Below are 26138 nucleotides of genomic sequence, written 5' to 3'. Positions count from 1 at the left end.
AGCCAGGAAGTAAGCACAACACGCAGCCGTCAGAACACAAGTCAGCCTGACCGGTCACTGACAGTGAAATGGGGCGTGGGCAGCAGGGGTTGTTGCTGTCTGTGGAGTCAGTTTGATGTCCTCTGGGTGTAAAGGCATCCATTTTCATACTTGTGTCTTTTTTTCTCCCTTGTATTCCCCTTCCCCTATCCCCCCGTCTCTCTCTCTCGTTCTCTCAGCTCCCCCAAAGTTCACCAAGATTCCCACGGACCAGATCGGAGTGTCAGGGGGTGTGGCATCATTTGTGTGCCAGGCCACTGGCAATCCCAAGCCTGTCGTCTACTGGAACAAGAAGGGCAAGAAGGTCAACTCTCAGCGTATCGAGGTGGTTGTCACAATGCACAATGGTCAACTCCTACTGTAGTAGCATGAGCAACACAAAGCTGTATATCCAGTAATAAAGATGTATACATGTAAACAATAGTAATTACTACAGTATGTCTAGGTTATACAGTACAGTATATTTCTAGTTCTTGTACTATTATTACTAGATCAGATATTGATTTTGATATATGTAAACATGACAAGTTGTGGTTTTACAAGGGTGCTGGAACAACAACCTTTTTTGGGCTCGGGGCAGTGATTTCTTGCAGTCTCGTTTTCACCGCAAGGTTGTCAGGATTAGACAAACAAGATTTAAGGTTTTAAGAAGTTAGTTTAGGAAGTGCTGGTAGGTTCCCCCTGCCTCCAGTCTTGATGCTAAGCTAAGCTAATTCACCCCCCTGGCTTTAGCTTTATAGTTAAAGCACAGACATGGGGTGGTATCAGTCATCTCAGCTAATTCTCGTCAAGAGAGCTAATTATCGTATTTCCCTAAATGAATATTTCTTTAAAACATTAATTTGACAACAATATAACACTGTTTCACATTCCAAGCATAGATTGCCAGATTTAATTAAAGCATTACATGTAAGCATTGAAGACTCATTGCAACAGAATTACAGGGCATTTTTCAAAACTGACACAAATATACTACTATATACTATATAAGGCAGATTGCATAATCAAATGCACATATTGCTGTCCCTAAGCTATATGCTATCAAGCAGCCTATTCCACAGAGCAGCCCAATCACATGAGAGGCCTGATTGTATATTGATGCGCTAATGTGACCTAATGGTTAGAGATAGTGCATTTCACCCAGAGGACCCAGCTGAAGTGTTTTTGTGAAAGACACTGAATCCCAACCAACTCCAGGAACGCTAGCTGAGCCTGTCCTGGAGGGGAGGGCAAGTAATAAAAAAAAAAAAAAAAAAAATTCCTTCAGGAAATCAATAACGTATCAATTGTAATTCTTATCACATTGTCCCAGTAACAGAAAACTATGCTAAGTTAATGATTAACAACATTATAGTGTACTGTTCTCATAGTGATCCATGTGTTTACTCTGCTGTGACTAATGTGTCTTTTCCTGGGGGCTCTGTGGCTGTCCAGACCGTAGAGTTTGATGAGGGTGCAGGTGCTGTGCTGAGGATCCAACCGCTCAGAGCACCCCGAGATGAGAACATCTACGAATGTGTGGCACGCAACAGTGAAGGAGAGGTGTCCGTCACTGCAAAGCTGGCCATTATCAGAGGTGAGAACCCCACCCCCCCACATCCTCCTCACGCACACACATCTCAATCGTTTTCCACTTGAGTAATGTTTTTTTTTTTCCCTTCATATACACACACCTGGTTTAAATTGTTGTCTCCGGTTCTGTGGGCTGTCAGTTGTAGATGTGACAGTAGAGCCATGCCACACCCTGCCTTCACAGCTGGCTGCGGTGCACTGTTCTTTTTATAGTCCCTCTGAGTGCGACCGAGCGTGATCTGGCCACAGAGAGGGCTGGCTAGCGTGCTAGCTAGCGGGTACTTCAGCATCCCAGTTTGTTGTAATCACTGCGCTTCCCGGCCAGAGTGAGGGTGTTAATCTAATGAACACTGTCTCCTTGGAGGGAAATTTATCTAATGTGGTGCTCCAACATGCTATGAGCTAAAGTTTCAGCATGTGGCTGCAAGCCTGGGATCTGAACACTGGCTTTTTGCCCAGGACAGCTGGAAAGGATGAAGAAATAGAGGGATGGCTGCTTGGGCCGTAACTACATGAGGAAAAATCAGTGGATTAGGCCTGGATTGGCAGACAACCCATTTCTGCCAGGGGAAATTGAGGAAGAGAAAGAAAGAGGGGAGAAGAGGTCGGGGAGAGGTGAAAAGGAGTACGATGGAGGGTAGGGAGGTGGGGGTAAGTTGAGTAACACAACAGGATGGTGTGAAACAATAGAGATGAAATGGGATTTCGGAAGAGTGGTGGAGGTGGTGTAGAAATGCAGGAGATGGATGAGGATTGTGGAGTTGGCAGGGCTGTGTGGTAAGCAGAAGGCTGGTAGCCCAGGGAATCGAGTCCTGTCCATCTGTTACGCGGCCCATCATCTCTGCACACACAGCCCCAATCTAAAGCACATTACCACATAAACTACACCTCGAGGGCAGGCCTCTCAGCGTGTGTGGCCATGTGGGCCTCTTCCTGTTTGTGTAACCATTCTCTTACTGAGATCTGTGTACCGTGATGTCCCCTGTTCTCTCTGTGACAACACAATCAGCGGTCTTTGATTCGTTGAAATCAGCTGATAAATATAACACAGCACTGCTATGACTGAAACAATATTTTGACCCAAAGCACCAACCAGATCCAGAGTTGTACTTTTTTTACATACAGTAGTTTACCTTTTCAAACAGCGGATGAGGATGAACAGACCGGTTGCAGACAGATGGCGATGGTTCTGGAAGTATTTCTTCCCACTGTGTATGGTGGGCGATATGATACATCCAGGTTAGACTATATAACTCTGTCAACCGACAGATTTTGTCATATGGTGTTAGGTGTCCTTTAATTATCTCTGGATATATCCAGGATATTGTGGGCAAAGTTGCAAGTCAATGAGGAGGGCTGTTTTATGGCAATATTGGATTTGTATATGATTTTTAAATCAATGTAATGAAACACCTTTACTTTTTAGATATTTTATTCACTAGATTTGCTTTGTGGTGCACTGCACAACCATCGATTATTTTTCCTCCCATCATGTTCCCCTTAAAATATATATTATATATTATATTATATATATGTCCACATCATGCTTTTTTTTAAGTGTTCATATTATGCTCATTTTCAGGTTCTTAATTTGCTTTGGAGGTTGTACCAGGATAGGTTTATATGGTTTAATTTTCAGAAAACACCATATTTTGTTGTACTGCCCATTGCTGCAGCTCCTCTTTTCACCCTGTGTGTTGAGCTCTCTTTTTTAGCTAGGTAAGTAAGGACTACTAGCCAGTCAGAAGCAGAGCATGAGGGCGTGCCACGCTAGCAGCTAGGCGAGCATTATAACGTGTGTTACAAAGTGACGCACGTTCGTCTCTGAAGTAAAGGCTGGACTACAGTAGAGCTGTTTGGAGCAGGTTGTGAACAGTGTTTTCTGTTGGAGATGGTAAGTCCCTTTGGGGGGGACTTTGGGCTTTTTCACTTTGTAAACCTATAACATGCACAAAAAAGATACATAACACAATAAAGGAAGGGGAAAAGGCCAAAAAGCATAATATGAGCACTTTAAAGGTATACTTAAAGTAAGTTGCCATAGAGACACAGGAGTGTCCTTGATAGTTTAAATGTCCAGTGTGTAACGTTTTTAGTTGTTCATTATCAAAATCGGTGTTGCCCGTTCACAAACTTGTCCTTTTTCATGAATATTTACCACCAACATCAATTCCAAGTATTCCTTTTGGCTTGAAATTTTACATTTGCATGAACTGAGGTAGACGCTCCATATTCATGCGCCATCATGAAATATGTTAGCCGGTAAGGGACATACAGGACATACTGCTCCGCCTTTTGCGTTTTCGCTGTCACATGATAAACTCACAGCTGCTGCTAATGCTGCTAAAGGGTCTCGTCGCTTCCCGGCCCGGCAAGTTTGAAGAAGGAAACATGGAGGACCACACATATTCAAAACCCACATTTCAGGAACAGGAGTCTTCTTCTTCGCCCAGAGAAAGAAAAAGGATATAGAAAAGAGCAAGAGACCGGGTTTTTGAAGCGTGAAGCTGTAATACGTACTTTGCTGCGTGGTGCGAGAGAGTTGATTGCGATATATGATCTCAGCGCTAGATGGGAGAAATTCCCACACATTGGACCTTTAAGGATACCATTATGTTTCAGAGAAATCACGTTTTTCTGTCAACTTGGTATGACAAATGGTTCTAATATTACAATACCAATAAGCCTCAGCAGCAGTTGCTGTGGAGAAGGAGCCAGCCAGTCGTGTGATCAGAGACGTACCCGATTCAGAACGGGTGTCACCAAGTGTCTCAGAGATTGAACCAGAATACGAAAGTAAACTGCTGAATGTATTATCAGGTTTACAGCAAGCGTAAACTTTAGATTTGCCTGCTGTTAGCCTGCTGTTAACAACACAATCAAGCAACACAATTTTACGCTCCGCGATTGGGTGCTTATTACCAAAAGGCTCCTTAGGAGTCATAGTTGACTTACTTTTTTTGTGCCTTTGATTTTTTTTTTTAAAGGTCCCATGACATGGTGCTCTTTGGATGCTTTTATATAGGCCTTAGTGGTCCCCTAATACTGAATCCGAAATTCATCCTTGGTGCAGAATTACAGCCACTAGAGCCAGTCCCACAATGAGCTTTCCTTAGTATGTGCCATTTCTGTGTCTGTAGCTATTGAGGGGAGAGAGGGGGTGGCAAGGTGGAGGGTGGGGGTGTGGCCTTGACCAACTGCCACTTTGCTCGTTTGAAAGCTATGATGTCTCTCTCTCATGGGTGGGCCAAATTCTCTGGGCGGGGGTCAGTACCCAATCCGTTCTGCCTGCAAGATCCGTTCTGTGCATGCGCAAGATGTTCGCGCATGCGCTATTGTACGAGGATTTACGACACTACCCGATCTGTTCCACACTAGCTTCCACCGGAAAGCTAACGTTAGTTTAGCTAATAGCTAATTCGGCTGACCGCTAGGTGATTATAGCGGTCTGCCGTTAGCCTCCACCGGGAAGCTAACGTTAGTTTAGCTAACAGCTAATTCGGCTAACCGCTAGCTGATTGTAGCAGTCTGCCGTTAGCCTCCACAGGCAAGCTAACATTAGTTTAGCTAACAGCTAATTCGGCATGTAAACTTTAAAAGACCCTCAAAATAAAACTTGAAAATAAACGTTAACATATATAACAGCTGTTACGTCAGTTCTACTTTACTTGTGCTCATTTAAAATACAATCACTCAATACTTGTCTTTATTGTTATTATTGTAAAGTTTTAATTTAGCTGTAGCCTGCTTTTCCCATTAAGTTTGACTTAACTTTATTTTAGACTGAATCTAGCCGTCGGGTAGCGGTTAGCCTATCTCAGATTTTTCTTTGTTGTGGAAAGATGTACTGTTTGGTTTCCATGACAACAAAAGCAAAAAACAGAAAGAAATATACCTAATTAATTTGTTGATCATTTTAGGGAAATATCATATTCACAAAGCCAAATTTTGTAACTCTAAACCTTCTTTTACTGCTTTTGGTAAGGAAACGGAACAGTACATTAAAACCATCTATGACTCAAAAAATAAGAAAGCTGCTAAAACCATAGACATAATGGCTAAAACCATTCAGTTATGTATTTATTTGAAACTCCCCCTGGCTCTGCTCTTGACTAATGTTTTTTTCTGTATTAATGACTCTGTTTTTTTGTTCTTACTGTTTGTATCATAAAGATTTAATAAAGATTTATTAAAAAAGAAGAAAAAAAAAGGCTAGCGGTTAGCCGAATTAGCTGTTAGCTAAACTAACGTTAGCTTCCCAGTGGAGGCTAGCGTGGAACAGATCGGGCAGGTCGTAAAACAGTATTATCATCTGCGCAAGTGTTAACATCTTGCGCATGCGCAGAACAGATCGTGCAGGCGGCACGGATCGGGTACTGACAGCGAGGGCAGGGAAAGGGGAGGTAACCTTATGACCTCATAAGGAGCAAGATTCCAGATCGGCCCATCTGAGCTTTCATTTTCTCAAAGGCAGAGCAGGATACCCAGGGCTCGGTTTACACCTATCGCCATTTCTAGCCACTGGGGGACCATAGGCAGGCTGGGGGAACGCATATTAATGTTATAAAACCTCATAAAGTGAAATTTTCATGCCATGGGACCTTTACAGAAGCACATATTTTCTAACACAGTTGCTTATCTTTTGTGCTAATGATTTCATGCCCATTAAGGTCTTAGAAATGCTCCAAACATATGCAAAAAATAGTGGGACTTTTACTTCTCGCACCTCCTCCAACTTCAAACTAAAAAATATAACTCAATGCTTCTGACTCTTTGATAGTATCTTCCCAAAAGCATACACCCCCGAAATCGACTATAGGCGGAGGGATATACTGTATGATAGATCATATCATCCGAGAACGCTTTTAAGTGCACAAAAGTCTGCAAAAATTGTGTTTGGGTTTCAAAACACGGTTCATTGGAGAAAAGGTCTATCAACCACTGAAGTAGAAAGGAGGTGTTCCATTACTGACCGACCCCTTGAAAAGTCTTTTCATCCCCAGATGTGTTTCATCATTTTGTATAATGGTTGACCGACACTAATAGTGTTGTACTGTGTGGTTGGCCACAGGATATGAGCTACTGCTCCGTAGGCTAAATGGATGGCATAATGGATGGAGATGCTGTAGGATATGGTCGGGGAGAATTTTTGTGCCTTCAACATTATCATCACACATCGCCCTTCCCATCCTATTACCTACTCTTCTTCCTCCTTCCTCTTTCCCTCACTATATCTTTCTGTCAGTGACTCTAGCAGCCCCCTGTTTGGCCCACAGCGATGTCCGTTTCTAATTTCATCTCTCCTGTTTTATTCATTCTTTCATTTTCTATGCCATCTATTTTGCCTGACCCTCACTGTCTATCCAGCCTCTCTCTCTCTCTCTTTCTCTCTCTCTCTCTTTCTCTCTCTCTCTCTCTCTCCCTCTCTCTCTCTCTCTCTCTCTCTCTCTCTCTCTCTCTCTCTTCTCCTCCCATTGCAATTTTTACAGACTCTCTGCTGCTGCTCCCCCCCCACCACCCACCCCACCCACCCACACACACACACACCCCTCTCCGAACCCACCCAATCCCCTTTCCACCCTAACTGTTCTTTTCTATGGACACTGCAGTTGTGATGTGAATATCTGCAGTTCTGCATGTTTGAAAACCTCTGGTGGGCGAGAGATTCTCATCACTGCAGCTGTGTATGTGTGTGAAAGCATGCACATAGATTTCTTTGTTTATGGGAGTGCGTGCGTGCGTGCATGGGTGTCTGTGTGTGTGTGTGTGCAGAGCAATCCTGATTATACTCACCTCCCAGTGTCCCATTTTAGGAGAAAGGGAGATGGGATGGGGGAGGAAGGGTGTGAGAGAGGAAGAGAAGTGGGGAGGAGAGATGTTCTGCCACCACGGCAAACACCCTTCATATGAACAACAGAGTCAGATCAGTGATTCCCCCCAGGCGTCTGCTGCATTGGCAGACCGGCGGCTCAAGCAGCATTTCGGTCTGGAAACAACTGAAAGTATCAGCTCAGCTTGCAAGAGGATTACACTCCTTGAGAGAGGAGAGAACCAGCTCTTTCATCATATATACCCCCCCTCGTCTGTTTTCATTCCCTCTTCCTTTGTTTTCTTTTTCTGCAGTGTATTTTTCACGCATGTTCGTATGTAATAGAGTGTTACGTGTGGCATCATCATGTTTTGTGTGTTTACTCTCCGGCTGCTGGATTTGTGAGTAGAGCCAGAGTGGGCCTCAGGATGGTGGGGACAGACGTGGGTTTTTTGGTGCGATTCATCTACAATGCTAAGCCCGATTCTGCATTGTATTGTGATCTATTATCATAAAGGACCATTAGCATTTAAAGTGCTCCCCTTCAGCCCTCCTGCAGTCTATAGGAGTCAAAGCATTACAGCCTCTGAAGACTGCCGAGCGCTGGCAGATTAATACTGATTCAGGCTCCCCGAGACCGCCTTTTATTCTGGCTTCTTTCATCCACGTGGCCATTCCCCGCCGAAGTGATCTGAACAATGAATAGGCAACCTGTTTGTTAACCAGGACAAATGGATGATTTTCTGTGGGGAAGTGAGTGTTTGTGCGTGTGCAGATCTGTCTTTCTGAGGAAAATACAAGGAGAGACAGGAAAAGAAAACCTGGATTCTGGTTTGTTTGTTTGCATCAAATGCATTATGTGTTTGACTCTGTATGTGTGTGCGCGTCTGTATGTCCTAGTATTTGTATGTTTGTGTGTGTGTGTGTGTGTGTGTGTGTGTGTGTGTGTGTGTGTGTGTGTGTGTGTGTGTGTGTGTGTGTTTGCACGCGGACGCAAGAATTGCATATTTGCCCAGATTTGGTTGGCTCCACTGACTGGTTTTGGGCACCAGGCCTGTGGCCCTTCTGCAAACATAACCAGGCCAAAATGTAAGCTTTCAACCTCTTGATACAAACAAACACACACAAACACAGAGCTCCAGGGAACAATGCTGGTTGGTCCTTGCCAATGTTCCCCCCAAAAGCTGTTGACACACACACACAGTGTTTATATACACATGGCGCATTTTTCCATAGGCTGTCTTATCAATTTAACCAGGAGATGAAACATAAGCGGTACTTTTGTGCAGCAGTGTTTGTGTTTGATAAATGATTCATTTGGCGAAAAGTGTGATCAAGGCCATGCCCGCAGTGTCTATTTCAAGCAGCCACTGACTCATCCAGGAGCCTGGCTGAATACCTATAGCCTCCGATCTGCCTGTCTGTCTGTCTGTCTCTCTCTCTCTATGTCTTCCTGCCTGCCTGCCTGCCTTTAAGTAAAAGTAAAAAGAATGCAGAAACAGTTCACAGGTCACATTTAACTATAACATGTCCAATTGTGGTCCTTAAAGGAGAACTACGGACATTTTCAAAATGCATACATGTTATTCCTATGGTCTAAGACAGTCCCAAAAAATATCAGTAAACATGAACAACTTTCTCCCAAATCCAAAAACTAGAGTGCTGAAACTCAAATTGGTGATGCCATCAAGTATAACATGTGGAACTGCTCCACAGACAATGAAGATAGTTATAGATGCAATGAGAGCAGCCAGGGGAATGTTCTGAGTACATGGTAGGGGTGGGCGATATATATCGTTTACGATAATATCGTCATTGTTGTGTTAACGATGTGCAAAATGACATTATCGAGTATTTAAATTACTTCAAAACACGCATTGGAACCGATTGGAACGCTACACATTCACTCATGTCAACAAAGATGGCGGCGCGCGATTGTGCAGCGGCTGCTAGTTCTCCTGTCGGTGTATATTTATACAAGTACAGCCACACTGAAATAATCAATACAGGACTATGATACAGCACAGCCGTTACGAGAGCCTTCCAGGCGGCTCATAACATCCCGGAGGACATAGCCAGACCGGCCGCTCCAGGTTGTTGTCGGCGATAGCACGCCGAGCTAGCTAGCTAGCTACCGGCAGGATAAGAAAATAATTCCAGAGGCGGAGCGGAGGACTGCATTTTTGTGCACAATGAATGGAGTACTGACCGCAGGATCGTTGCCCAGCACTACTCACCTGACCTGGAGCCCTGTCGGTAATATACAGGCCATTTTATTTACTATGAAAACGGCACACTGCCGTCTACGTAGCCCCTGATGCTAACGTTAGCACAAGTTTGGCTCACTGCTAACCATAGTGAACAAACTGCAGCGCGATCACCTGGAGGGGACTTTTACAAGGCGTCCTTAAAGTCTGTACTCCCCAGCTTTTTTCCAGCATGTAGATTGTGCTACTAAAGGTAAGAACACACTAGACCAGGGGTCACCAGCCTTTTTGAAACTGAGAGCTACTTCATCGGTATTGAGTCATACGAAGGGGTACCAGTTAGATACACTATTATGGAATAACAAATTTGCTCAGTTTGCCTTTAGTTATATATGGTTATTAATGATAAATGATACTCATCTATGTGAAGACACTGATCATGTTAATGATTTCTCACAATAATTATCAACAATGACTTACCAAGGTGGGAAACAGATAATATCAATATTCAATTTTCATTTTTAGAACAGGCCTGAGGGCTACTCATGTGGTCCTTGGGGGCTACCTGGTGCCCGCGGGCACCGTGTTGGTGACCCCTGCACTAGACCATGTATACTCTAACATCAAGAAAGCACACAAAACTGCTCCTCTCCCCCACCTGGGCCAGTCAGATCACATAAACTGATCCTGATCCCAGCATAAATCCCAGTCAGAAAGACTATACAGCCAAGTAGAAGCACTATCAGAACCTGGCCTGACACTGCCCTGTCCCAGCTCCAGGACTGCTTCCAATAAGGACATGGTTGTGTGCAATATGTTACAGAACAGAGCCCTTTGTTTATTGTTATGATTTCATCTTGCTTGTATGCTGCACAATTTACATTACAGCAGAGTTGAACAACTGAATGTGTACTCAGAGTTCAATGTTCCTATACTAGTTCAATTAGTATAGTATTAGTATTTTGTCTTTGAATTTTTACTTGAATAAACGGTTTAGGACCAATTTACCTATCAAATCTGCTACTACACTATGAGCCGTTGAGATCCTTGAGATCATCAGGGACGGGCCTGCTCGCCGTACCCAGAGTCGGAACAAAAAAGGGGGAAGCTGCGTTCAGCTTCTATGGTCCCTACATCTGGAACAAACTACCGCAAAACTGTAGGTCGGCTCCTAATCTCAGCTCTTTTAAATCAAGGCTGAAGACCTTTCTTTTTAACACTGCCTTTTCTTAATTCATTTTTGTATTTAAATTTTATTTTTTTATTCATTTATTTTATTATATAACTGTTTCTTCATCTGTTACCAATTTGTATGATATTTTTAACTGTTTTTATGTCTTGTGTAAAGCACTTTGAATCGCATTGCTGCTGAATTGTGCTATAGAAATAAAGTTGCCTTGCCTTGCCTTGCCTTGAATACTTAAATTTAAAGAATTATTTTAAAGAAAATAAATAAGAACTGTTTTCATTCAACATTGTGCCCATTATCATCATCAGTGATTAAGTAACTCAGACTTTTAAAAACACATTTTTAAAGGATATCGTCTAATTATCGTTATCGTCAAAATCTGAAAAAATATTGAGATATTATTTTTTGTCCATATCGCCCACCCCTAGTACATGGGCACATTTTCTGTTTCCCAACTGAAAACACTACAATAAAATAAAGCTCATTTTGGGTGTAAAAAAAACAAAAACAAAAGCTACAGACTTTATACTTGATGACATCACAAGTTTGAAACTTACTTCTCTGGTTCCTGGCATTGAGAGAGAGTAGCTCATGTTCACAAATATTGATTGAAATTTCCTAGGCCATGGGCATGACATATTAGATGATGAGCTGAGGATGAGCAATTGGTGGACAGTTGATAGTGTCTTAGCAAAAATGGCAAACACTTGCTGATTCCAGTTTTGAAGAATGCGCAAATTTGCTGCTACATTTTGAACAAGCCATTGGAAGATGTAGTCACAAAATGGAAAAGCAAATATGCCAAACACTTTCCTGCTCCATGTTCATAAATGTGAGGATTTGCTGCTTGATTCTATTGTTGATTGAATATCTTTGGCAACAGTTTTGACTACGATTTTGACTATTTTAAATACTAAACAATTTAACAATTAATCAAAAATAAAACACAATAAATCATATGCATTATATTATACTATATTATAACTATACATTATTGCTGTAGCACTTAACAAACAGGAAAAACATGAATTATATAAAAAATATATATATCTATCCATCCATCTCTGTACCTCTTTCTAATGACTCAATCCGAGGTCCACCTACTCTCTATATTTGCAGCAGTGATAAAAGACCTGACTGGAATACAGAGCCAGACCCCCCTACAAGCGCACACACACACACACACACGTGCACACACCCGAGCCCGCTGCAGTGGCGTGCTCTAATTAACAACCAGGGAGTCCGTGTAGTAGTAGCCGGCGGGGTGATAAAAAGACCATCTGAACCCTCTCAGGAGAGGGGTGGGGTTGGGGGAGGGCAGAGGGGAGCAGATGTAGGCCTGGCATATTCCTAGCCTCGGGGGAGCTCGCCTCCTAACCTCCCTATCGATCTCCCCCCTGATCGCCGCCCCCAGTGTTCAGACTCGTCACCAGACTCTCCTCTGAGCTACGATTGCTCTCTTGCCTTTTGTGGCATTTCTCCTCTCCATCCTCCTCTCAGCCGTGACATCAGCAGCGGCTTGACATTCCTATCTGACGGCGTCTCTCCAAAGCTGATGACTGTGGAAAGAGAGGAAGAGAGCGATAGATCCTATCTCCACTCAGCCTCTCATCCCCATCGCAGAGTGTGTGGAAACAGATGGTACAAGTCTGTCATGTGGTTAGGTAGCAGGGAGCCCGGAGGAGGAGAGGAGAAGAGGAAAAACACACAGACAGTTGATGTGGCCACGGTATGCATCTCGGACTGTGTTTGGCTCCAGATTTGTCAGTGATGCCCGGTTTGAGCAAGTTTTTTTTTTTGACAATCAAGGGGTTCTTGTTAGTTTGATGTATTAGCCAAGCAAATTGCCATCTTGGCAATTGCTTTGCAGCAGTAGGAAAGTGGAATATATAATTATAGTTCCAGGTATGGGGGAGGTGTCTGTGTGTATGTGCTAGAGGGATAAGGTGGTCAAAGGGTAAGGAGAGGAGGAAGCAGGAGTGCTGATGGATGCTTGATTACGTGTCTGGCCATCTGGACTGTTGTCACCGAGATGCTTAATCCCATTCACTACAGAAAGTGCGTGTGAATGTGTTTGTGTGTATGCTTTTCTGCATGCACGCACTTTGATTTTCCTGGATATGTGTAGATGTGTCCCTGTACATTATTCCACACATTACACAAATCTGTGAAGATGCTAATAAGAACAAGAAACAAATGTGTACTCTCTCACACACACACACACACACACACACACACACACACACACACACACACACACACACACACACACACACACACACACTTATCTACTGCCCCCCCCACTGTAATCAGACATATCCAGACGCTATGCAGACACATCCCAGATCGGCCTCTCTAATCGTTGGTACATTTTAACAATTACTGCTAACAAGTCCTTATTACCCCCAGTGCCCTGCCCCTCCTCTTGATCCCAGCTTCTAATTGCTGGTGCTGTTTCTGAGCAGCTCTCTGCATAGTTATTAGACAGGAATCATTACCACCACATAACACAGAGCCACACCATGGTAAACTCACAGTTCACTGCCACCAAACACCTGTGTTTCTAGGTTAGGAGTGTACTGTGTGTGTGTGTGTGTGTGTGTGTGTGTGTGTGTGTGTGTGTGTGTGTGTGTGTGTGTGTGTGTGTGTGTGTGTGTGTGTGTGTGTGTGTGTGTGTGTGTGTGTGCGTGCATGAGTGCGTGTGCAGCATTTAAGTTGCTCCTGCTGACTGGGCGATATGTTTAGACTGTCGAAACGGCCTGTCACACACACACACTAAACTCTAGCTGTGTCTGTGCCGCCTGCTAGATCACCTAATGACTAGCTAGCTGTAGAAGCTAACACGTTTTCATGAGGAAGGATACAGTGGCTTCGCTGTCCTCGCCAGTATGTCCACTTTCAGAGGCCTGCGCAGGGGAACAGTGGCTCTCACATCACTGTGTGTGTATGTGTGTGTGTGTGTGTGGGTCTGTGTGCGTGTGTGCGCATGTGCGCGTGTGTGAGAGAAAGTCTTATGTTTCACCACAGAAGAAGAAAAGTAGGGATTCAATGTCGACTCTGTCTCTGTGCGGGCAGATAAACCGGTCGTCTGTGTTTTGAAAAACTGCAGATCAACTGTCCCAAAAAATGAGGAGTAAACACATTTGTTCATTATTGTCGCAGTGGATTTGCTCCAACATGATGTATGAGCAAACCTTTACATTATCTAATGGCAAGTGTCCACTGGCAAGCATCATTTCCACACTTCCCATTCATTGTCTATGTTAGCAGCTGGGCAATGGATTCTGGTAGTATCACGGTGACTTTCGTGAAGCGTTGCGTCGCGTTGTCTGCTCCTCATTTGCATAAAGTTGAGGTCCAGGCTACTTTATGCAAATCAGCAAGTCCAGCTCGACTCGCGCCTCTCCAAAACTCACAAAAACTCACAAAAACTGACTGTTGTAGATCTGAAATGAAAACCGATTCAGCAGTTGCATAGCCTATTTCTTGCGTAAAATATTTTCAGAAACACATTTCGTTAAACTATTTTCATAAAATAAGAGAAAGTGTCTAAACGCCATGTTGGTCCCTTTTGAAAAACTGCTGGTAGCAAGCCCGCCAATCGTCAAATGCTGGGAAATGGGGCAATCCATGCAAAAATAAAACGCCTATTGTGGACACGTACCGAAACCCCCTCTGTCTCTGTCTTTTATCACTTTATCACTATCTTTTTTTTAGCAATGCTAGCCACTTGACTCTAGCTGTGGCAGTGTATGTCACAGACATCCATGGTCCCACATGATGCATCCGAAAGGCTTTGGTGATCCCTGACTTTTCCTTTAGCACCATTAACTTATTGTTTGGTTTTGAGTAAAATGAGAGCAGCAACTATACTGGATGGATTGCATGAAATGTGTTACAAAAATGAATGTCCCCCTCAGGATAAAGTGTAATAATTTTGGTGATCCCTTAACATTTTTTTGCACCATCATCAGGTCAGAATTATAATTTGTCCAACACTTTGGTTTATGACCAGATACCTTCAAAACCTTGGGGTGGTGATGGTGCAGTGGATATGACACGTACCTTTGGTGTGGGAGATCTGGGTTCGATTCCCACTGCGATACATCAACCACTGTGTCCCTGAGCAAGACACTTAACCCTATAGTCGCTCCAGAGGCGTGCGACCTCTGACATATATAGCAATTGTAAGTCGCTTTGGATAAAAGCGTCAGCTAAATGACATGTAATTAATGTAATGTAATAAAACGAATGGCATTTCCGTCAGCCACAGCTCTACTTTGTGTGTCGACTGCTTGCTATGACTTTTGAATGCTGCCCGCTTCAGTGAATTCTGAATACGTTCTTTTATTTCTCTTCATCCTTCCAGAGGATCTGTTGCCACTTGGCTTCCCCAGTATAGACATGGGTCCCCAGCTGAAGGTGGTGGAGCGGACAAAGACGGCGACCATGCTGTGCGCTGCCAGCGGCATCCCCGACCCGGAGATCTCCTGGTTCAAAGACTTTCTGCCCGTCGAGCCCGTCAGCAGCCAGGGTCGCATCAAACAGCTCCGATCAGGTGAGAGAGACGAGGAGTTATGGTTAGATTATTTCATTTATAAAATAAGTAAAAACAAACAGCTTAGCGTCACTATCAGGTGCAGTCCCTGTTGCTCTAAATTTGGTGATTATCATGTTTTAATTATGATTTAGGGATTACATGCTCCTCTCTGAGTTTATCTGCATCCTTTGGGGGCGTAAAACCTTTTTAAAGCCAATTTCATAAAAGGATAATTGCGCTGCCCTTAAGCCAAGAAAAATAAATAAATGCTGTTTTTATTAACATCTGGGAAAAAAGATTATAAAAAGATGAGACTTTAAAGGTACAAAGCTCTCCATTGTGAATCATAAATGTTAAAGAAAAAAAAAGCCAGGTCTCCTGTACTTTGTAAAGTTTACGTATAATTATAAAGTTAATCCACTTTGAAAAGAAAAGCTTAATATAATAATCAATCTACCCCAAAACAACCATAATTCTCTTTTCGAAATCAATACATACACAGAGTTTCTTCACATTAGGGATTTAGACGATGCTCCGCTTATCTTTTGACCCGCCCAGCCTAAATTGTGTGAAATGAGCTCAATGTCTTCAAATCTGAGTGTAAGATCACTTTGCCAGAAACTGTAATAGGGAAAGAGGGAGGGAAGCTGTTTTTGCTGCTACAGAGAAGAGAGAGAGAGAGAGAGAGAGTGTGTGTCTGTGCAGACAGATCGAGGGGTGAATACAGAAGAATCACATCCTGTGCTTAAGACAGTTTGTTCAGCTTTGTTTATGCTCTTCTGTATATATGATACAGCATCTCCTGGAGTAGGTAGACACGTATATTTTCTCAGCCATTCTCACTCAGCCGTCCTCAGGGGGAATGAAAGTGATGGTGAGGCGAAACCATTTTGTTGTTGCTTCATCCATATTCTCTGTGCTCCTCCGACCTGCCAGCTCGGATATCTGCCTGCTGTCAGCCAATATCCTTCACTGATCACTTCTGCCCTATGTCAACCTTGTGTCTGCATCTCCATTTGCAGAGTTTGCCATTACGCTGTTGAAACACATTTAAGTCTTGCACTTTCATTTTTTTTTTTTTTGTCACTGTTGCCACTCCTGTCAAGCGTGACACACGTGCAGTTTGCAACAACACCAGTGTCAGGTTTGAAAGCATGGGTCTCTGAATTCACACACGAGTAGACAAAAGCAGGCTTCTCATTTCTAGCTATTTGCCGGCTCAAATGACATCCGTAACTAGCGGATTTGATCAGCTTAGCCAGTGGTGGAATGTAACTGTGTGTATTTACTCAAGTACAGTACTTTTTGAAGTAGTTGTATATACTTGAGTATTTTAATTGTATGCTTCTTTCTACTTCACTACTCTCTTAGAGGGCTTTTGTACTTTTTACTCCACTTCATTTATTTGTTACTTTACAGATTAAGTGATTACAATCAATACAAAATATAAGTCAACTAATAAATTAGGATATATTATTATAGGTTAAGCTACCCAGCAGTATATAAAGTACCCCCTCCTTCACCAGCTGCAACATTAAAGTGATGTACACCTTACTAATTATAATCCAGCAATATATTATACTGGTATATGATTCTAAAATTAGCCAACCTGTATAATGAATACCTTTACTTTAAGTATATTTTGATGCTAATAGTTTTGTGTTTTTACTTAAGTAAGAGTTTGAATGTAGGATTTTTACTTTTTGTTACTAGTATTTTTACACTGTATTGCTATTTTACTATTAAGAAATCCGATTTTTCATCACTGGCTACAGCTGGCTAGCTAATTATTGCTGACTCTGTGAGTTTTTGCTTATGACCTCATAAGGAGAAGATTCCAGATCGGCCCATCTGAGCTTTCATTTTCTCAAAGGCAGAGCAGCATACCCAGGGCTCGGTTACACCTATTACCATTTTTAGCCACTGGGGGACCATAGGCAGGCTGGGGGAACTCATATTAATTAATTAATGGCATAAAGTGAAATTTTCATGCCATGGGACCTTTTAAAAACAGCACACCGTCGGTTAAATGCTGAAATCTTTAACAGTAGCCTACGGCGTTTCAGTCCGTCCAACCTTCATCAAGTATATCTTTAAAAAAAAAAGATTTTAAAAAGACATAACCCTTCAAACAGTTTATATATGGAGACTCTCTCATACTACAGCCCTGTACGCGCCGCATCAACATGTGGAGAAATCAAACGCTTGTCAGGCCCGCCATGCCTAGTTACAATTGCTATGATACTGCATGCTGATGCAGACTGGGGGAGGGGTTTAGTTAACTGTCAATTAGAGTGTTTGCAGGTAGCTGTAGCCCACATCCATTCCTAGCATACTGCCCAGTAATTACTCACCAGAATACCTCGAGTGGAACTGCCTCTGTGTAAAATGCTCTGCAGTCGGTGTGGGATGCAGGTGAGACACTCACTCCAAAAAAAAAGGAAAACGAGAAGGACTTTTTAAGCAGAGGGAGCAGTGTAGTGATTGTTTTATAGATCCATAATTTAAAAAAAAAAATGTTTTCTCTATTCTCTGCTTAGAATTTATGAGAAAGCTTTGGTGGCCTCGGAGCTACAAAATAACGACCTCCCTCAAACCTCTGCCTGCATCTTGAAACAATAGTTCAATTATTTTACTCTTTCCTCCCTTAATTAAGTGCAGTAATATTACTGGTTATACAGTGTCTATCATAATATGTTTCACTTGGTCTGCCCCGAGACTCATTTTGTCCTCTGAAGGTGTCGCACAGAGACATGACACTAATTCACCGCTACAGACCGCGAGGTCACGTATCACATCAATGAAATGGTAGCAAGACAAATGGCACGGTGAAACAAGGTTTAATAGGATTTCAAATCACCAAAAGCATTGCAAAGCTGAACAACAAAATGCAGCGTATACAGTAATGGACCAAACACTGCAGTGAAATGATTTGTGGGAAATAAATTGCACATGAGCTAGGCACAGAACAGCACAGAGATGTGTTATGGATGAAACTCTCCTTTTTAAATCTGTTTAATGGGGGCACCTTCCAAGCAATGCCTCTGATTTAGGGGACGGCATGCCAGCTCTTGTTGGACCGCAGCCAGGGATCTGTTTTTGGGCTACAATTATTGTTTTCTCTCTGTCTTTTCCTTTTCTTTCTCTGTTGGGTCTTGGAAATATGTTTATGGCCCCAGGATGAAAAATGATATTGAAAGTGAATCCACTCAAATCCAGCAAAAGACGACTCTTAGCCATTTCACAGCCCGTAACGGGTATCTATCACCTGCGGTGTCCTCCCACCGCAGGTAACCATCCAAACGGTGGCCATCGACAGTTGTAAACACACCTACAGTACATCAAGCTTGCACACACGCCAACCCGGTTTCCTGAGGGTACAAAACATATGGCACAGTATAGAGTTGAACTTTTGCTGGCATCTTTATACCTCAACCAAAGTATCCATCCATTTTCCCATGCCATCTGCTGCACCAGTTTAGATGTGCGTGAGGAGAACCTTGACAAGCTATCTGTCTATATCTGACATTTGGGACGGAGATGTGGAGAGTTTACCTAAGCGCGGAACAGCCTTCATAGACCTATACTCTAACAGATGGCATGCAATATGGACCCTGAGGTTGACTGCTGGGTAATGGATGGACCTGTCTTGGCCAAGAACTGTGATCTGATCAAAGGTTGTGCCAATGCTACCGGTCACGTTTAGGTCACCTTTATTTAAAGCTGGGGAAAAAAATGGAAGTGATTGAAACATAAAGACGCAGTTTAGTTTCTTTAAATCACCTTCATAGTACAACAGTGATATTTTGACTAACACCCATACATTTGTTCAGGCATCCCTCAAAATAGTTTTGACTGTTTTTATCGAAGGCATAGCTCTCTCATCTTAAAATGTTGCCGTGCATCGTTGAATACCTCTGCCACGGAGGTTATTTTTGGTCCCGTTTGTTTGACATCTGTTTTTTGAGATATCCTGCTGACTAACGCACAGACAAGCAATGGAATTTGGAAATTAGGACACTGGCCAAAAAAACAAACAAATGATTAGTTTTTGGTGAAGATCCAGAATTAGATTTTTAAAAGGATGTCTTAAAAATGACGAGATAGACCAATCCTTTTACAGATCATTAGGGGTGTGCAAAAAAATGGATTCACATTCGCATCTCTACCGATTCAAAATCGATTCATAGAATTCCAAAAATCGATTCACATTTTTTTTATTTTACTTTTTTTTATTGTATGTCTACTGCAATCACATGGGAAAAGTAACTACATTTACATACTGTGAATCTTTTTTTTTTTTTTTTTTTTTTTTGAGATTATGTTTTGGGCATTTTCAGCCTTTATTTGGATAGGACAGCAGAAGACATGAAAGGGGAGAGGGGGAATGACATGCAGCAAAGGGCCGCAGGTCGGAGTCGAACCCCAGGCCCGCTGCGTCGAGGAGTAAACCTCTATATATGGGCGCCCGCTCTACCAACTGAGCCAACCGGGCGCCCGTGAATCGTTTTTTGGAATCTTTGAAGCTTTCATGTCCATATTTTATGGATGTAGAATAAATTATGGCACAAATAAATCTACAAAGAACCTGCTCCAAACAGCTCTATTGTAGTCCAGCCTTTACTTCCGTGACCAACGTCATTATGTAACACACGTTGTGTTACATAACGCCTAGCTGCTAGCGTGGCACGCCCTCATACTCTGCTTCTGACTGGCTAGTAGTCCTTACCTAGCTACTGCAGATGTGCAACTCCCAACAAAGGTGGAACAGAAGTGAGATGCCTCACTCTGTAGCTAAAACAGAGAGCTCAACACACAGGGTGAAAAGAGGAGCTGCAGCAATGTGCAGTACAACAAAAAGATGGTGTTTTTTTTTTAAATTAAACCATGTAAACCTATTCTGGTACAACCTCTAAATACAATTATGAACCTAAAAATGAGTATAATATGAGCAATAGCCGTCAAGCCATTAATGGACTAATTGTTTTAGGTCTAAATTAATTACACTGTATACTCAACAGCTAACTTGTTTAAACTTGTTCAGCTCCCAGGAAAACGTTTTACTTTTAAACTGCGTTAAGTAAACTGTGTTGTGGTAAAAAGAAAAAAATACATATACATATACACACACATATATATATATATATATATATATATATATATATATATATATATATATATATATATATATATATATATAACATATATATATATATATACACATATACATATACATACACATATACATATACATACATATATATATATATATATATATATATATAGCATCCATCTGTCTTGATTGTTGACGCTCGTCCCAGTTAAAAGTTAAGGTCTCGCCTCGTGAGTCCAGGTGATCTGTTTGGCCTAGATGTTCTGGCAGAGCCATCCGGTTGGCAGTACCGGTTGTCATCTGATCGGCTGAGTCTCAGCCCAGCAGACATTATACACCATCCGCAATTTCACCGCAGCTCAATTTACTGACGTCACATCTCATTCTGGGTCTGTCAGCAGCTTCCAAACTGCTCTCCCTCTTCCTCTCTGTTATCTTTCACTTTCCCTTTTTACAGCTTTTTTTCCTGCTTTTCCATACCAACGGCCATTATTTTTGTCCAATGCCAGTTATCTGTCTACGCTGTTTGTTTGTTTGTATGTATACATGTGCTGACCTTTATACGTGCAGATACTGAAAAGCTGTCTTTTTTATGGTAACGACACGTTTTGCATAAAAGGAGATTTCAATCGCCCATTTCAAATTTGTGCTGATGGTTAGCCACATGAGCTGCTTCCAGCTGTCAGATGAGTTCTTGTTTGCAGAGCTCCACCTGTCCGGCTCCATCTCTCCTCCACTCTGTCTTTCTTTCCCTCGCTTCTCCCTCTGCCTGCGCCTCTTTGTGGAGAGGAGGCTCGGCTTGTAGAGCAGATAATTTATTCCTGTTTATCGCCCAACTCTGCCCCGTACCGTGGGGAAATGAGCGATGGAAAAATGGAGAGAAAGAGGAAGGCACGAGCTGTTTTCCTTTCATGTAACTGCAGAAGACAGAAGCAAATGGATGACAGTTTCAGCTAGCGGGGCCTCAGTTCACTAAACACACTCAAACACACAGAATGCATACTTGTGCCCGAGCTGTGTGTAACAAGTTAAACCTTCCCTCCTTGGAGCATCCAAAAACATGTTGTTTAAAGGTCCCATGAAATGCTGCTTTTTGGATGCTATATATAGGCCTTAGTGGTCCCCTAATACTGTATCTGAAGTCTATTTCCCGAAATTCAGCCTTGGTGTAGACCCACTAGAGCCAGTCCCACAATGAGCTTTGCTTAGTATGTGCCATTTCTGTGTCTGTAGCTTTAAATGCTATTGAGGAGGAGAGAGGGGGGGCAAGGTGGAGGGTGGGGGTGTGGCCTTGACCAACTGCCACTTTGTTTGTTTGCAAGCCATGATGTCTCTCTCTTTCTCATGGGCTGGCCAAATTCTCTAGGCAGGCAAAGCAGAGAAAGGGGAGGTAGCTAGCTAATTATTGCTGACTCTGTGAGTTTTTGCTTATGACCTCATAAGGAGAAGATTCCAGATCGGCCCATCTGAGCTTTCATTTTCTCAAAGGCAGAGCAGGATACCCAGGGCTCGGTTTACACCTATCGCCATTTCTAGCCACTGGGGGACCATAGGCAGGCTGGGGGAATGCATATTAATGTTAAAAAACCTCATAAAGGGATATTTTCATGCCATGGGACCTTTAAACTTCTGCATACAGTATTCTAATCAGCTGTATACACACAGACACACAAACAGCCTGTCTCTGTGGAGCCTTTTAGTGCTTGAACTGTTTTTAAGATTTAATGATTAAACGCTTTTCTCACCATTAGGATAACACACCGTGTGTATGTGTCTGCAGCGGTGGAAAGTTAGTGCATTAGCTTACATTAGTTTTTTTTATTTCTAAACAACAGTGGGCACAACTGAAGCCACATGTGCAAAACTCTAACCACAGTCTGCACTACCAACAGTCACCTGAGCTAAACAGTTCACATCACCTGCAAAACTCATTCACAGCAACACAACTCTTCACACACGTCTCGAAACAGGCTCAGTGCAGCCAAACACTCAGAACAGTCCTCACTGAGATAACACACACACACACACACACACACACACACTGTCCCTCAGAATACACTGAGTGTAAAAACACTAGCATCACATGTAACACCAATACAGAAATTACAAACTTTCTCAGCTTTACAGTTTGAACAATTTGAGTGACTTGACACTACTCAAGAGGAAAAGATATAGATTGTATAATATGCCATTTTTTACGTAAGGTAAACAAGAAGGAATGAAAATCATCAGTTTTCTTCAATATAGTATTTTGTCTCTGGTAGTTTATGGAATTACTGGGGGAAAAAACTAAAGGTACATAACAGTAACAAAGAATAGTGTGACTAATTCTGCCTCTCTCCAGCATCATCAAGTTTTCTTCATCACATTGGATGTCTGCATCATCTCTAAATACTAATTAATTTGGTGTTTCCATTGCTTTCTGAAAAACAGTAAGAACGCAGTTTTACTATTGTAAAGATATAGTTTTTTCACTTTTTTTTTTTTATAGCTGTGTACATAACCTCAGACATCTTACCTGGACATATTGGTATCTTTGCTCTTTTACCCGTTTCTCTCAAACGGTACAGTGTAGAATTGTTTCATTCTTATTTGGTGTTTGTATACAAAAAAAGGCTTTCTGAGCTTTCTCTGTATAAATACTGTATATGTTCACTAACTAGTCTAAATCAAGACACCTGCTTAGGCTTTCAGCTAAAATTGCAATCAGCAGTGTTTGATAGGCACCAGACTGAAATCTGTTCTGTTTTGAATGTGTGGTGAACAGTTTTGACAGCAGTGTGTTAGCATTTGAACAAAGTGCTGTAGATGTACAGTGTTGTGCACGTTGTGGTTAAAGTCATGGGATAAGTGTGTAGACTTTTGAAAACTGTGTTCAAGCGATGAAAAACGATCTAGAGTTTGGTTCCCATGAACTGCTGCTGTGCAAAACGTGGTTCGAGTTTTGCACATGTGACTCCAGTTGTGCCAACTGTCGTTTTAGCAATGGAAAAAAAAACTGTATGTGGTAGATTTCATTTTGAGGTACTTCTGCTTTGCAACCTTTTTTTCATTTTGGAGTAATCTTTTTTTCCGAGTCCAAGGTGAAGTTTTCATCTGTCTTCTTTAGCCTGACCCAAAGATAATGAGTATGATATAAAACTGAGAAGAGCAACAAATCCTCACGTTTGAGAAGCTGGAACCAGAACCTTATAACATTACAAATATAACATAACATTATAACGTTACAAACATTATTCGGCTATCAAAATAGAAGTAAATTATTTTTTCTGTCAATCGACTAAGCGCTTAATCTTCTAATCTTTGCAGCTTTACTCAGGATTTTCCAATGAATGCTTCTTTCTACTCTACCGGATTCTACCACACCACATGTCAGAGGGAAATATCTTACGTTTTATTAACATTTTTGGCAGCTATTAAGATTTTACATACAGATCATATGATCATTTTTATAAATAATGATGCATTGTTATGTAAAGATTACCTAAAAATAAAGTATTGCATGAAAGCTAATTCTTCACCTAGGAATCAGACGTTTGATAAGGAAATAAAAACGAAACTCATGGTCTACTTACTAGCTTATTTTGGGACTTGTTTTTTGCTTTTTGTAAGTAATTCAAAGCTAGTAACTGAACCATGACAAGACTTTTTTTTTCAACTTGAATTGCAGTTATTGTGTCTAATATTTTACATTGTGGAAGGGACCCTTCTGCATAATCACGTGACGCACGTTTTCTTACAATACTTCTGTACTTTGAAAGAAAGCAGGACTTTTACTTGTAATTGAGTAGTTTTACGTTGTGCCAATGTGCTACTTTTACCGAAGTAAAGAATGGGAACTTCTTTAACTAACCTATGTATGTGAAAGTGCAGAGAAAACTACATCTTCTGTTTCTCTGTATATCTCCATACAAGCCAGATCCCTTTTATCAGTGTCACAGGAGATTTGATACAAAACACCGGGCTTTTTAACAGACTTAAAGTAGCTCTGTGTGTGTGTGTGTGTGTGTGTGTGTGTGTGTGTGTGTGTGTGTGTGTGTGTGTGTGTGTGTGTGTGTGTGTGTGTGTGTGTGTGTGTGTGTGTGTGTGTGTGCGTGTGTGTATGTATGTATTTATCTACACACCTATATGTGTGTGTTTGTGTGTGTGTGTGTGTGTGCGTGCGTGCGTGCGTTTTGAGTTGTCTTCTTCCTCTTCTCCTGCAGCAGAGTGTAATCCATGGTTTTGTGCTTCCTCCTCAGGCTCCATGTCAAAGTCAGTTTCAGATGAGATGAATGTGACAGAGCAGGCTGAAAGAGCAAAAAAATAAATAATAAAAAAAAAGAACTGCTGGTAATTCAAAAGGCCGTTTGCAAAAAAAAAAAGGAAAGGAAACAAAAGTAAGAATAGCACCCCGTGAAACGACAGAATACCTGACGAGCGCCGTGTGTAATTTTAGCACGTTAAGGGAGACGCTGTTTATCACGGCGGGATCAGGGTAGCAGGATAAAAATTGAGGAAGAAAGAAGTCGTGGAGTTAAAGAGCATTGTGTCTGGCTGTTGCCTTGGGGTAAAGCTTGTCAAGCAGCAGTGAGTCTCTGCTAGCAGAGAGGAATCTCTAGCTTGTAAAGCGGACGGAGTACAAGAAAAGGTCCTTTAAATGTCATCTACGTTTATAAAAAGTCATTTTGAGACTTGGTTTTGACTTGCAAACTTTTTTGGAAAGGAAATTCTGATTTTCGAATGTGTTGCCGAGCATGGAAAGAGAAAACACGATGTGGTGCTTCTTACTGTAAAAATACTGCTACCGGTATTTGAGAGCCTTCAGACGCTGCCTTTGATGTTGAAGCAATAGGAGAGAGGATACCCAAGGGTCCAAATATAACAAAACAGACCAACGGACTAACATCTGAGGATGAAAGAAAGGCTGAAAGCTGCAGAAACAGTTTCTACAAACTCAACTAAACATCCTTAGCCTTAAAGGCTGATTTATGCTTCTGCGTGAGCTCCACGCCGTAGCTACGGCGTCGCTCCTACGTCGTCGTGACCCTTTCGGAGCTCTGCGTCGGGGTTGCTTTGCATCGCGGTGCATTTCACCGCCACAACGCTAGACGGTGTGTGGTTTCGAAGTTCAGTGTCGCCTGTGTCTGTGTCGCTCACCACCAAATCTGGTACTCAGAATGGCAAACCCCACAGACTCGTCGTGCTAAAATATTAATCGTATTTGTTTGGCCTCTTCTTGCTTAGATTTTGTAAAAAAAAAAGTATCGAGAAATAGACACAGTAAAATCCACTGACCTAGTTACTGTACCCAGAAAATAAGTCAGAGGTTATTTGCGAGGTGTCTGCCCATGTCAGTGAACTAGCATGTTGCTACTCCCCACGGTAGGCTGCTTGAAACACCGACTATCAGCACACAGGACGAGTTGACAAATCACAGTCCTTGCAGGTCTGCGTCGCCTCGACGCAAAGTTACACATTTTGGGAGGTGCACGTTGAGCTACGGCGGAGGGCTCGGAGGGGGGGTTTCGCGGCGACGCAGAGGGGTCTGGGGGGGTACGCCGATTTGACGCAGAAGCATAAATCAGCCTTTATTCCTCAATTCAATTCAACTTTTCAATTCAAGGGGCTTTATTGACATGAAAGTTTCAATGATAATGTTGCCAAAGCATCAGACAAAACACAATTAA

The 26138-nt window shown here is 42.2% G+C and overlaps 1 protein-coding gene across 20 annotated transcripts in view; it reads left to right on the top strand.

The window, feature by feature from the left end:
• LOC120568140 (receptor-type tyrosine-protein phosphatase S-like) overlaps positions 1–26138 on the top strand; it is an 86552-nt gene that overhangs the window by 23411 nt on the left and 37003 nt on the right. For 12 of the 20 annotated variants that reach the window (XM_039815435.1, XM_039815434.1, XM_039815439.1 and 9 more), the window contains 3 exons: positions 219–367; positions 1474–1615; positions 15186–15374. In XM_039815435.1, coding sequence (XP_039671369.1) covers positions 219–367; positions 1474–1615; positions 15186–15374 — 480 coding nt within the window. The remainder of the gene's footprint in view (positions 1–218; positions 368–1473; positions 1616–15185; positions 15375–26138) is intronic. The other 8 variants (XM_039815448.1, XM_039815447.1, XM_039815436.1 and 5 more) reach the window with 1 other exon arrangement.

Source organism: Perca fluviatilis, chromosome 11 (assembly GCF_010015445.1).
Source record: "Perca fluviatilis chromosome 11, GENO_Pfluv_1.0, whole genome shotgun sequence".
In the NCBI taxonomy this organism is placed as follows: Eukaryota; Metazoa; Chordata; class Actinopteri; order Perciformes; family Percidae; genus Perca; species Perca fluviatilis.
The sequence above is the reverse complement of the archived record's forward strand: the minus strand, read 5'-3'. Positions and strand labels throughout refer to the sequence as shown.